The sequence below is a fragment of the Periophthalmus magnuspinnatus genome, chromosome 9, assembly GCF_009829125.3.
Source record: "Periophthalmus magnuspinnatus isolate fPerMag1 chromosome 9, fPerMag1.2.pri, whole genome shotgun sequence".
Classification (NCBI taxonomy): Eukaryota; Metazoa; Chordata; class Actinopteri; order Gobiiformes; family Gobiidae; genus Periophthalmus; species Periophthalmus magnuspinnatus.
In genome coordinates this window covers 27,634,782-27,647,600 of record NC_047134.1, presented here as the reverse complement: position 1 = coordinate 27,647,600, position 12,819 = coordinate 27,634,782, and the positions used below count along the sequence as shown (strand labels likewise).

The 12,819-nt window shown below is 39.8% G+C and overlaps 1 protein-coding gene across 1 annotated transcript in view; it reads left to right on the top strand.

Moving 5' to 3' along the window:
* Positions 1-10,957, top strand: part of LOC117375957 (transducin-like enhancer protein 1) — a 47,647-nt gene extending 36,690 nt beyond the window's left edge. The window contains exons 9-20 of the mRNA XM_033972348.2: positions 1,202-1,315; positions 1,573-1,626; positions 1,711-1,860; positions 2,358-2,496; positions 2,674-2,873; positions 3,655-3,731; positions 3,884-4,133; positions 5,039-5,286; positions 5,821-5,968; positions 6,758-6,908; positions 6,987-7,063; positions 8,176-10,957. Of these exons, the coding sequence (XP_033828239.1) occupies positions 1,202-1,315; positions 1,573-1,626; positions 1,711-1,860; positions 2,358-2,496; positions 2,674-2,873; positions 3,655-3,731; positions 3,884-4,133; positions 5,039-5,286; positions 5,821-5,968; positions 6,758-6,908; positions 6,987-7,063; positions 8,176-8,283 (1,716 nt within the window). The 3' untranslated portion in view covers positions 8,284-10,957. The remainder of the gene's footprint in view (positions 1-1,201; positions 1,316-1,572; positions 1,627-1,710; positions 1,861-2,357; positions 2,497-2,673; positions 2,874-3,654; positions 3,732-3,883; positions 4,134-5,038; positions 5,287-5,820; positions 5,969-6,757; positions 6,909-6,986; positions 7,064-8,175) is intronic.
* The last annotated feature ends 1,862 nt before the right edge of the window (positions 10,958-12,819 follow it).

Sequence of the window (12,819 nt, the reverse complement as noted above, 5' to 3'; positions counted from 1 at the left end):
ACAGTGATCTAGAAGAGATCATCATAGAGAAGTATTTTTGTCTGCACATGCGGTGATAAAAAGACAGTTATCTTTTGTTGGTGATTCGCACGAGTTTATAAAATGTCCCATGAACAAAATATTGTTGACCCTTTTTATCAACACTGGCAGATGCAAAAATCCATATGGCATCAAAATAAACAGCTAAAACAAAACAAATTCTTCATTGGAAAAAAATATACCTTTTTTTTTATCTAAATGTAAAAAGGGCAAATTTTGGCCATAGTTTTCCTTAGCAAGTTCACCTTGGTTTAGTTTTTTTGTTTATTTGTATTTTTACACAGTTTGATCCAGTTATTAGGGCATTGCTTTTTGTGTTTTAACTGAGCTTATTTGTTCAAAATTATTTTAAAATGTTCTTCTCATAGTACTAAATTTACTAGTTCAACTTGTCAAATCATTGTTCTATATTTTACAAAGTACATATGTTTTCAATATTGTGTCACTTAGATTGCCAAGATTTATTGCCATGAACTCAAATTTTCCATTTGAAACATTCAAATAGCAAAGGACATTTTATTGCCAAAGTAGCTGCAAACATGACAACATCCAGTCTCCCCATGGGGTCTTAAAAACCTGCTCTGCTAATCCTGTACTTTTAAGGGCCCATATTAGACTGTATTCTGATCGATGTTCTAAAGTTGTTTACTCATCACAAACATACTTAGAGTTGTGTTTTGTGTTATTCACACATGTTTAACACACAAACCCTTCATATTTATGCTGGGTTCTTCTCTCAAACTGAAAACACTGATGTCATGTGGTGTGTTTTTTAAATTCTACACACCTTTATTAGAATCATTTGGATCATTTCAGTCCTGGAATTGCCGATCTTTACTGAACCAATGGTAAAAGGAGTAGTAACTTAAACTACCACTTCATGACATCACAAGGTGGACTGGAGCATTTGGAGTTTTGGAGATACAGACGAATAATAAAGGATTACTGAAACATGTGTGAATGAAACAAAATACAGCTCCAGGTATGTTTTTGATGAGGTAACAACATAGCATTATGTTTAATCCTCAAGCTCGAACATTGGCTAAAGTGTATGAATCTTTGTGTGCTGACACTATAAAACCACAATACATGTTTGAAGATGAATAAATGCACGACAGGAACTATTTAAATAAGAATAACATTATTTTTTCTGTTTCTATAGAGCAACTCGATGCTTCCTGAAAGTTTACGAAACTCAGACAAGAGACGAAATGGACCAGAGTTTCCCAATGACACAAAGAAACGAAAGGTGGACGACAAAGACTCAAGTCACTACGTAAGTGTCAATGTAACTCTGTACGTTTAGTTCAAGGTTCTATGTTTCACTCACCGTACGAATGTGCTTTTCGTGACATTTTTAAGCTGTATAAACACCAGTAATTAAATAAATGTAAGATACTATTTCTTTTCATATACACTGAGACAACCAGGGCACCAGAAAAGTTGCTCGGTGCACCTTTAATTTACAAACTGCTTAAATATATACTCTGCTAAAATGTACATGAATTAATTTTGTACCTTCCTTTCTTTCAGGATAGTGATGGTGAGAAAAGTGACGATAACTTGGTAGTAGATGTTTCGAATGAGGTTGGTATTGTGTTCAGTCAGATTTTGTGTATCATTTCAGTCAGATATACGTTTGAACACCCGTCTGTGTGTGTGTGTGTGCAGGACCCCGCCTCTCCTCGTGGTACGCCCCTCCCCTCCCCGAGAGAGAACGGTTTAGATAAAGCCCGAATACTGAAGAAGGACCCCTGTAGTCCCGCCTCCACCGCATCATCAGCGAGCTCCTCCTCACTGAAGTCCAAAGAGATGGCCATGGTATGAAAAAATTGATATTAGTATTGTGAGAACATTAGTCAAACGCTATTTTCATACTAGGAATATTTGAAAAAGATTATCTATTAGGGCTACAAGAATTTGAAATCACTATTTCAACGGACGCAATTGGCAAATCAACAAGGCTAAAATTTTGGAAGTACCATCATTTCTTCCACTAAACATAAACTGAAATTAATACAAGAATTACATTTCATAACATTTCAGTCTGTGTCAACTCCTCTGGAAGCATTTAAAATGTGAACACAATCCTATTAAGACAAATCCAAAAAAAAAAATGTGTGGGTGATGTAAAGTGCTGTGAGTGCCTTGAAGGTGGCATTTACCGGCATTCACTTTTCTTTTTTTTTAATCTTTCTTGAAGCTGGTCACATACTAAGTAAAGTAAATGTGATAAACAACCAGATAAGAAATCATTTTACATGTAAGATTACTAACAAATAAAGAATCCCCTTCAAATATTTAACTTGTGTCCACAGCGAGACAAGGCAGGGACACCAGGGCTGAAGTCCAGCACACCCACTCCCAGAGGCGACTCCACCCCAGGACCAAGCTCCACTCCTGGGATCAGACCAAGTCTTACCAAACCCTCTTCCATGGAGCTCCCACATCCTCCTGGTAAATACAATATATCTACAGAAGTATTTCTAATATTGTACTATAGGGGTTGGATGATAACTTTTTAGTTTTGAAGATTGTTTTAGACTAAAAGTAGACGTTTTTTATCCTCTCCAATCCAGGAAATGCACTGTGGTGCATGCTAGTTGTTGATTGATTCCCTCTCTTCCACTGCAGGTGCTGGTTTGAGGACCCCCCTGGCTGTACCTGGTCCGTACCCCGGTGCCTTTGGGATGTTGCCTCATGGGGCTGGGATGAACGGGGAGCTGGCCGGAGCTGCTGGAGCTGCAGCATATGCGGCCGGACTCCACAACATGTCTCCCCAGATGAGTGCGGCTGCTGCGGCTGCTGTGGCTGCCTATGGACGGTCCCCCATGGTCAGTACTATGCTATGTCCATATTCTGCTTATCCGGGGCCAGGCCCAGGGTTAGCAGTTGAAGGAAGGAAGTTTGAGGAAGTGTCTGGGTCGAGGGAAGTCCGGGAGGCGCTGCTTAGACTATTGTCTGTCTATAATACAATGCCACACTTTGGTAATTAAATAACTGAACATAAACCAGACCGACATTTGATCAGTGCCATTTAACTAAAAACTTTCTAGACAGTTTTGCTGACACAGGATTACTGATCATTGTTATTTATAGTCTCTTGTTGTCCATAATACATACATGTATCTTAGAGCATCACATCATCCTAAAAGAGTCACGTTGTAAACACTAGTCATATCTTATGCTTATATAGTGAGCATACAGATGTGTGTGTGGGCCTGTGTATGAGCTGTTGTTTCTCTCCCTTTCATCGCCTCATCTCTCCTCCTCTTCATCACTTCATCTCTCCGTGTTTGCACAGCGTTCATTAGAGTTTAAACGGCTTCAGAGCGACACCGCTGTTTACAGAGCCAGACCTGTGTGTTTGCTCTCTCTCTTTCTCTCAACCCTCTCTCCTTTCTCCCCCTCTCTGTCTCCTCTTTTTTTACCCCTCCTTTTTCTCTCCTCTCCTCTCTGCTTACTCTCGCCCTCACTCTCACTCTCTCTCTCTCTCTCACTATCGCTTCTGTTTGTCCTCAAAGGGCCCGAATCTGAGGACAGCGTTTACCTGCTGCTCAGTTAGCCTTTAGCCTGTTAGCCCTGTGCTCATAGACCTCTGTGTTTACTCTTCAGGTCGGCTTTGATCCACATCCACACATGAGGGTCCCAGGGATGCCACCTACTCTGACAGGGATCCCCGGAGGAAAACCGTGAGTGGAGCATGAATTTTATATCATACTCATAACGTTTAATATATTAATGACCTGGTTGATGTTGAATAATTAACACAATACAGTATACTTTTTGGGGGGTGGGGTATTTCACCTTTAATAAAGTGTCTCTAACTCTGACTCCCTTGCAGTGCATATTCCTTCCACGTGGCGGCAGATGGTCAGATGCAGCCGGTGCCCTTTCCTCCGGATGCGCTGGTAGGCCCGGGCATCCCTCGCCATGCTCGTCAAATCAACACGCTCAACCACGGGGAGGTGGTGTGCGCGGTGACCATCAGTAACCCCACCAGACACGTGTACACAGGAGGGAAGGGCTGCGTCAAAGTGTGGGACATCAGTCACCCTGGCAACAAGAGCCCTGTGTCCCAGCTAGACTGTCTGGTGAGTCAGAGCGAAACCTAATCATTAGATTCACCTTATTCGCAAAGTTGCCGTGGGCACCGCCATCACCATTCGGATTGTATTATTTGCTGTTGAGATTGGCAGCCCATGCAAAATAAGTTCCATACGGACTGCAAAGCTGTGTTAAAGCCTCCAGGGGAAGAGGGCAGTGTTGACTTGTTGGTCACATGAACACTGAACATTTTGCACAAATTAAGCTACTTTATGTCATATTTGTTCTGCAAAACTTTTCTCAAGTTCCCGCTTAAACAGAAGTGCCAACAAACGTGCGGCTTAGAAGCATTTAGAGGTAAAAGTGGGTGTGGTGGAAAAGGTCAACAATGGCTTTTAACCAAACAAATCAAAATGCACAATTTACAAAAATTTGACACTTTGTCATTCATGAGTTTCAGACAAGTACTTCCTGATTTGAAGGGGAAAGATATCCATTTGCGGTTCTCTCTTGGTAAATGGATAAATAGTCACATTTTTATATAGCATTTTTCCACCTGCAAGGAATTCAAACACATCAAGGAGCAACTCACACATTCACACACACACACATTTATACACCAGTGTGCACAGACACTGCATGATGGGTTAAGTGTCTTGCCCAAGGACACGACAGCATCTGTGGGAGCTGCAAGCTCACCACCAACCTGTGGGTCAGAGGATCTGATGCCTTATCCAACGATGTTTGTACGAGAGCAGGATTCAAACTTCTGATGACTGGACAAACGCTCTACCAACTGAGCCACTGTCGTCTCTTGTTCCCTTGCTTCTACAGTCAAATAAATGCTTTTTCTCTCAGGAGATCATCATTACTTTGTGAAAGCCAATGATAATCAAAATAATGCCAGTGGAGTGAATCTTTATTAAATATATTTTGTCTTTTGTCTCAACAGAATCGTGATAACTACATCCGCTCATGTCGTCTGCTCCCCGATGGCCGGACGCTGATCGTTGGAGGCGAAGCGAGCACGTTGTCCATCTGGGACCTGGCCACGCCCACTCCTCGGATAAAGGCGGAGCTTACCTCATCAGCACCGGCGTGTTATGCATTAGCAATTAGCCCCGACTCCAAAGTGTGCTTTTCCTGCTGCAGTGACGGTAACATCGCTGTGTGGGACCTGCACAACCAGACGCTAGTCAGGTACAGACGGGCGGTGAACTTTTATTTATTTTATGAAAGACGTGAATGTATAAAAGTAGTGTAGACTTGTCACCCAGGGCTGTGAAATTAATACAGTTTAAACAGTCATTGCTAATCGTCAATGATCAGTTTTGGTCTTTTTAATGGAAAGGTCTACAGCCAATCCTCTGTCAGTGAAATCATATGGTTTGGAGCAGACGCAAGACTTTGGAGGAAGTAAATGGACTATTTTGTGTGTTAGATTATGCTGATTAATAGTCTGGTTTTAAATTAAGTTTATTGTCTCTTTTTGTTTTTGTTTTTTCATTTATAAATCAGTATGAGGAAAACAAAAACATGATTTGATTTATTTTTTGTTTTGGCGTACTAAGACCATAACACATTTTGTGACAATGATGTATTGCCACAGAAATTATCACTTCAATATTCAAAGATATTTTCAAACCCTTTTTTTTTGGACTGTAAAATATGTGACAGATTACTAGGCAAGTACAGTTCTAAAATATAAGTGTCTCTTGTTGTTGGCTCCTTCAGACAGTTCCAGGGCCACACAGACGGCGCGAGCTGCATTGACATCTCTAATGACGGCACCAAACTGTGGACTGGAGGTTTGGACAACACTGTGCGCTCCTGGGACCTGAGGGAGGGACGGCAGCTGCAGCAGCACGACTTCACCTCACAGGTAACACCACTATTCTAGCTCATTTCACCATTTACTTATTAAATGATGGACATTTAATTGTGAAAGTGGTTTCACACATTTAATTGTAGTCTCTGCAGCGCTCCCAGTGGCACTAGCGCACTAGATGTAGGTCTGTTTACTTCATTGGTGGGTTCTTAATTTTGCGAACAATATTCTCTTGCTGATATTACACCGCCCACGTCTACTACATCTTGTATTCAGATATGTTTGAAAGAATTCAGTTCTGTGTTTTGGTGGCATACAGATGAGACATGAGGTTGGTGACAGTCACATTTTTATTTTGTTCAAAATCAGTAAATCTCCCATAGCGTTGTATCGGCCCCGGCCCTCCATCCTAAAACATGAACGCAGCTTGTTTGAATGATTCACTGTATTTGGATTTGCATTATGCCCCCTCACTTCATGTAGATTGACCCCATAAGAAGAAATTCAGGTGTCCGATGTCAAACATGATTACTCCCAAAGACGCCAACAATCTCTTAAAAATGTTTCAAACTGTTTTATTAACCAGACCTCTTAAAAAACTGCAGGTCTAGGTATAACTAAAACCATCTTTTCTTTTTTTATTCAGTATTTTATTTTGTTTTTTCAATTTTAAACAAAGAGCTCAGTCACGGCTCACCAGTTATACGTTGCCAAAAAAAGCAATAAAAAGATACAGAGGCTGGACATTCATTGACGCACAGAAACAGTCTGTTTCCTCAAAATGAGCAACAAATGGGATCCAAATATTGAAAATAACTAAACCATCTTAACCATGTGTTTCAGATCTTCTCGCTGGGCTACTGTCCCACAGGGGAGTGGTTGGCCGTGGGGATGGAGAGCAGCAACGTGGAGGTTCTGCACGTCACAAAACCAGACAAATACCAGCTGCACCTGCACGAGAGCTGCGTGCTGTCCCTGCAGTTCGCCTATTGTGGTACGAGTTCAACTGCTTTTGACTGCGGAGGCATATTTGTTGTTATAGAATAGTTATATCACTATCTATCTTTTCCAGGTAAATGGTTTGTGAGCACAGGAAAAGACAACCTACTGAACGCATGGAGGACACCCTACGGCGCCAGCATATTCCAGGTGGGAATATTGAATCTGTTGACAAAAAAGTATTATAGAACAAGATTTTTTTTAACAACAAGTGCTATATCATGCTCCCTTTTTTTGAGTATCCTTACGACTCTCTACCATTTGCTGGCACATTTATTTACTCATTACGTGTTTAAAGGAACTGTATGAAGCCTGCACTCTTACTGTTTTATAAAAGTATTACCATCAACTCAGAGCCTTAACAGAGCCTGGCTGCAGGTGCTTAGCTGCAGCCAGCACCTGCAGCTGCTGGGATTTAAGTAGTGACCAATTTAGATCAGGTCATTTTAGGTTTTAACAACTGGATTTAGACATTGAAACTCACAACCCCAATGAGAGACTCACGTGAGGCTCATCCTGCTGTCTGCTTGGTTAATTGTCTTGAGAACCAAAACACCATTTATAACACATGTCCAGTGTGTTTGTAATTAAGACTAAATCAGCTTTACAGTTATTGGTAAGCGCTTAATTGGATTCTAGTATGTCCACCTGACATCTCGGGACACGTTGAGGTCATGCTTAAGAAATTAAAATAAATTCTTACATACTGTCCTTTTAAGGTCCTATATTACAGGCAATTGACTCTTGAGAGTTTTAAACCATGTTCTAATGTTGTTACCTCATTAAAAACACACCTGGAGTTGTATCTTGTTTCATTCACACGTTTGAATAATCCTGTATTTTTAGTCTGTATCTCCAAAGTTCAAAATGTTCCACCTTGTGATGTCATGTGGTAGTTTTTAAGATAGCTTTTACCTTTTGTTTAGTAGAGACCGACAATTCCCGGACTGAAATCATCCAAATGATTCTCGTGAAGGTGTATGGAATTTAAAAACAAAGTGGCGCACTTCCTGTTTTACCACATGACATCACAAGGTGGAACAGAGTGTTTTCCATTTGAGGGAAGAACTCATTCTTCATATGTAGGGTTTGTGTGTTAAACATTTGAATTTGACAAAACACAACTCCAGGTATGTTTTTAATGAGGAAACAATATTTAACATAGATCAGAAAATAGTGTATTACTGGCTCTTTAACAGTTTTAGGTTAAATCCTTGAATAACCTCCTACATTGACTAACCCGACCTGCTTCTTTCTTTCAGTCTAAGGAGTCCTCGTCTGTGCTGAGTTGTGACATTTCTGTAGACGATAAATACATTGTCACCGGGTCAGGAGACAAGAAGGCCACTGTCTATGAGGTCATATATTAGAAACAGACCTGCCTTTGTGTGGAAGCTACGACCAGTTTCGTCTAAACGGAAGGACAACTGTTCAGTCCTCTACCAGTGTCTTTGTGAGAGCAACTTTTATCACCTCGGCCGCAGTCTTTGTAAGGGGAACTGCTAAATGCCATCTCCGCCATGTTTGTGAGGGCAATTTCTAATGCCACTTCCGCCATCTTTGGGAGGGCAACTGCTAACGCCACTTCTGCCATTTTTGGGAGGGCAACTGAAAGAAGCAAATCTGCCATTTCTGTAAGGGCAACTTCTAATGCCTCATCCTCCATGTTTGTAAGGGCAACTGCTACTCAAGCTACTATATAGAGGGCAACTGCTCAACCTCCACTGTCATCTGCGAGGATAACTCCATAAACCACTTCCGCCACGTTTGTAAGGGCAACTGCTAATGCCACTTCTGCCATCTTTGGGAGGTCAACTGCTCAAGCATCGTCCACCATCTTCGGGAGGTCAACTGCTAAGTCCTCGTCCACCATCTTTGTAAGGGCAACTGCTCAAGCATCTTTGGAAGGTCAACTACAAATTCCTTATCCATCTTTGTAAGGGCAACTGCAGCTCCAGCCACTATAGATGGGACCATTTAACACATAGGCACATACCGAATATTTGGGAAGAGGAAACCAGAGATTCTTGAATTCTTTTAGACTAAGAGTAATATTGACAATGATGAACCAATCTGCTTTGATATAGAGCTCTCAAGAACTATTTGAATGGACAGAAACGCAGATATTTTGTCGGCCATGTTGGAAAGGACAATTTGCAGAGACTGCTTTTGTGGACTGCCTTTTTGACCCTAGAACCTCAGCTTGCCATTGTAAAACGTGTTGCATCTATGTTTATTATGTCCTATTGAACTGCGTCGTGTTCAGAATGTGATGATAAACGTGGTACAAAGAAAGACCGTAGCTTTCAGAACCGTGAAAAGCTACTAGTCTGTACAATAGCGTTGAACACTCTCTTATCAGGTTTATTGTCTTAAATTCCTGCTTATAGAAATGGCAAAGATATAGACACAATTTATGAGAAACTTAACAAGAATAAATATGTCATAAGATTAAATAATAATACAATTGTGAGTTTAGGTTAATTTAAATGGTACCAAGCCTTGCCTATGTTTCCCACACAATGTCTTACTACATGGGACCAACTACTGACCCTTTAAAATGCTTGTTATCAGGATGTTCAAAATTCAAAATTGGAAGCAAAAGTGAAGTACCATAATTTTCATATTTTCAGTTATGTTGACACAAAATAAATAATTTTCTGGTGTTGAAATGTCAGTTGGTTTTCTTTTATGAATGTTAGAACTACTTTTTTCTGGCTTCTAAAGTACGAAATATGTGAAATTTGTGGTTCAGGATGTGATGGGGCTGGGCAAAACCACTCAAACATATGCTTTTTTTTTCTTGTATTTATCAATTTTTATCACATTTTTTTCTTATTAAAGATGAATAAATGGAGGTGCTTCGATCGATTGGCGGAACAAGGGAAAGTAACATGATTGTGACTGGCAAAAAGGGACAAACACACACGGGTAATTGGACAGCCAGAGGCACATTGTCTTAAAACAATTCAAATTTTATACGATCAAAGTTTGCATCAAAGTCCATGTGATTCGTATCGGCCAATAAAAAAAAATCAATATACCGGTGATCAGCCTCAAAGATCGGAGCACTTCTAGTAAAATGACATTAATTGGGGGACAATATATACTTCTAATCACTGGAACACTTGTGCCTATATTCTGGAGTTTAAAATCAGCCCTGTGTAATTAATTTAAATTATCACCTACTGCTCCAATCAGTTACCAAAAAATCTGTTGTAATCTATACCTGAAGAAAAAAATGAATGAATCAGAATATTATAAGTACATTTTCAGTCTATACTCCACAATTATGACCTAAATTATGATCGTTGTGCATCATTACAACACTTTTGAATGTATTCTGTTGACAAACTTTTAAAGGGTCACAACTTCTGCGATAAATGTCTTTAAATCGTAGTTGGCTTAAAGGCGCTGTACCTGATTTTTACTATTTTTACTGTATTAAAAAAAAAAGAAAAACAGAGCTAGTTCATTTTAAACGGTTTGCAGTGGTCCAAAGTTATTTCTCACTTACCTTATGCATTTAGAGCATCCTAATTATTCACCATGATGAGTTTATAAGTGCTTTTCACAACTTTCAGAGGCTGCAGCGGTAATGCAACAACTAGCATGCTAACCACATACTTAAAACATGTTATAATTCGGTGCAGACAGTACACAGATGACTTATTTTAGCCTTATACAATATATCTGTACTGGAGCAAGACACATTTTGCCAAAAACATGGGAAAAATCAGTTACAGGTCCTTTAACTTGCATCTTATAATAGAAACTGGCTTCATAAAAATCTTTTGCTGGTCTGGTGTTTTCAGAGGGGGAGGCTGATAAAGTGTCTACGTTTTGCTATTGTTTTGTGTTGGATGTAAAAATGTAAATATAATTCTTTTGTTTCGTTTATTATTTTTTTTCTTACAGGAATTGCTTTAGAGATCCAGGTTTTGTACGTCTTTTACATGAACAAATCAGGAGAACTACTAAATGGTCTTAATGCTAGCTAATCAAATGATTGAAATGTCTAGACAATAAATGTGTTTTTGTAAATCCTGTGGTTGCAGTCAGTTTGTCCAAGAGGTGCTCCGTGTTTTTTTAAATTTGTTTAAAAATACTGGATGTTAGTGGTGAGTGGTGTTGACAAAAATAGATTATCAGAATATATTTTTTTCCATCCATCAGAAATGTGCCTGTAAATGTACTTAAACTGTAAAACCTTAAATTGGAAGTTCTCGCTATTCTGTAGATAAATATTTCCGACCTATTGCAAATGTAATATTTTAAAAGTACAGTATGTAACTTTCTGGAGGGAGCACATCACCTCCATGAGCCTATGAGATCAGAAAATTAAACTGCATGGCATAAAACTTATTAAGATTATTGTCAAATGAACAACATTTCTATGGAAACAAGTAAAGAATCTTGTAAGAGTTTTTTTTGTGCAACACGCACAACCAAAATGGAAAATTATAAAGTTACATACTGTAGCTTTAAAGGGCCCATATTATGCTATTTTTTGATCTATGTTATAATGTTTCATCATCACAAACAGACCTGCAGTCCTGTCAAACAAAAAACACTCTGTTCCACCTTGTGAGGTCATCAGGAAGTGCTCCACTGTGTTTTTAAACCCCATACACCTTCATTAGAATCATTTGGATCATTTCAACCCTGGAATTGCCAATCTCTACTGAAGTAAAGGTAAAGCTGTTAACTTGAAAGCTACCACTTCACAAGGTGACATCACAAGGTGGAACTGAGGATTTGAGTTTTGGAGATGCAGACAGACTAATAATAAAGTGTTACTCAAACATGTGTGAAAGAAACAGAACAACTCCAGGTCTGGTTTTGGACACAAGAGTTCAAACAAAAAAGAGCGGGTTGCCATTAATGGTAAAACAGTGACATTTAGACTCCGGCTGATAGGTGACGTCGTCCAAAAGTGAAGACAACTGTGGATTTAGAAAAGCAACTGTTGGTAATGAAGAAGAGGAGCTGAGGAGGCAGACGGTTCTGCTGCTTTGTTGTTGTAGCTGAAAATACAAGGTGAAGGAGGGGAGAGAGTGCATTTATATAACTGACTCTATATAATATCTAAAGAGGCAAAGATAAGACTTATTATTGGTGAAAAATGGGTTAGTTACACGTTGGTTTATCCCCGTATATGGCCTAGGAATTGAACCAGGCACCTTCTTGCTGTGAGGCAGGATTACTCACTACTGCACTGAGCTGTCGTCAGAAAAAACAACATTTAAAGATCTCATGCACTTCTGTTGAGATTTTCTGGGCTTGTGAAGTGTCTGGCATAACAGGAACCTAATAACAAACAGGTGCAGGCCCTCCTCAGAAAAGTTACACAGTGTACCTTTAAGAGAAAAATCGACAAACATAACACTTATATTTGCGTATAAATTCACTGGACTCTGTGCAGTGCCTTTTGTCCATGTTAAACTCAGATTGGAGCTCGCTCTAATTCCTGATGTACCACTGATATGACAGAACACATGATCCCAGCTGTTCAAACAGACAGTGTGTAAATCCGATGGCTAACTCCGCTAAGCGCTAACACCACAACAAACAGCTCTCCTCTCCCAATCCCAATCCGATTAATTAGCCCGGACATATCACTGAGCAGACATACTCCGGAAAAACAATACAGTAAGTTAAGGCCGCACTGTGGAACTTTTCTGGTGGAGGGGCCAACACCTACTTGATGTTTTTCCTGTAATGTTCCACTGTATGGCATTTAAGTTATTTATATCCCTTCAGGTGAGCAGGTAATGCCACCAGGACATGTTACTGGTCAGATCTGTGGAGAGGCGACCCCACTCATAGTAAGAACCCATGTTTTTGAAAGTACAGCATTTTTCAGCTATAAAACACTAAATTAACAAATGCAAGACAGATATTTA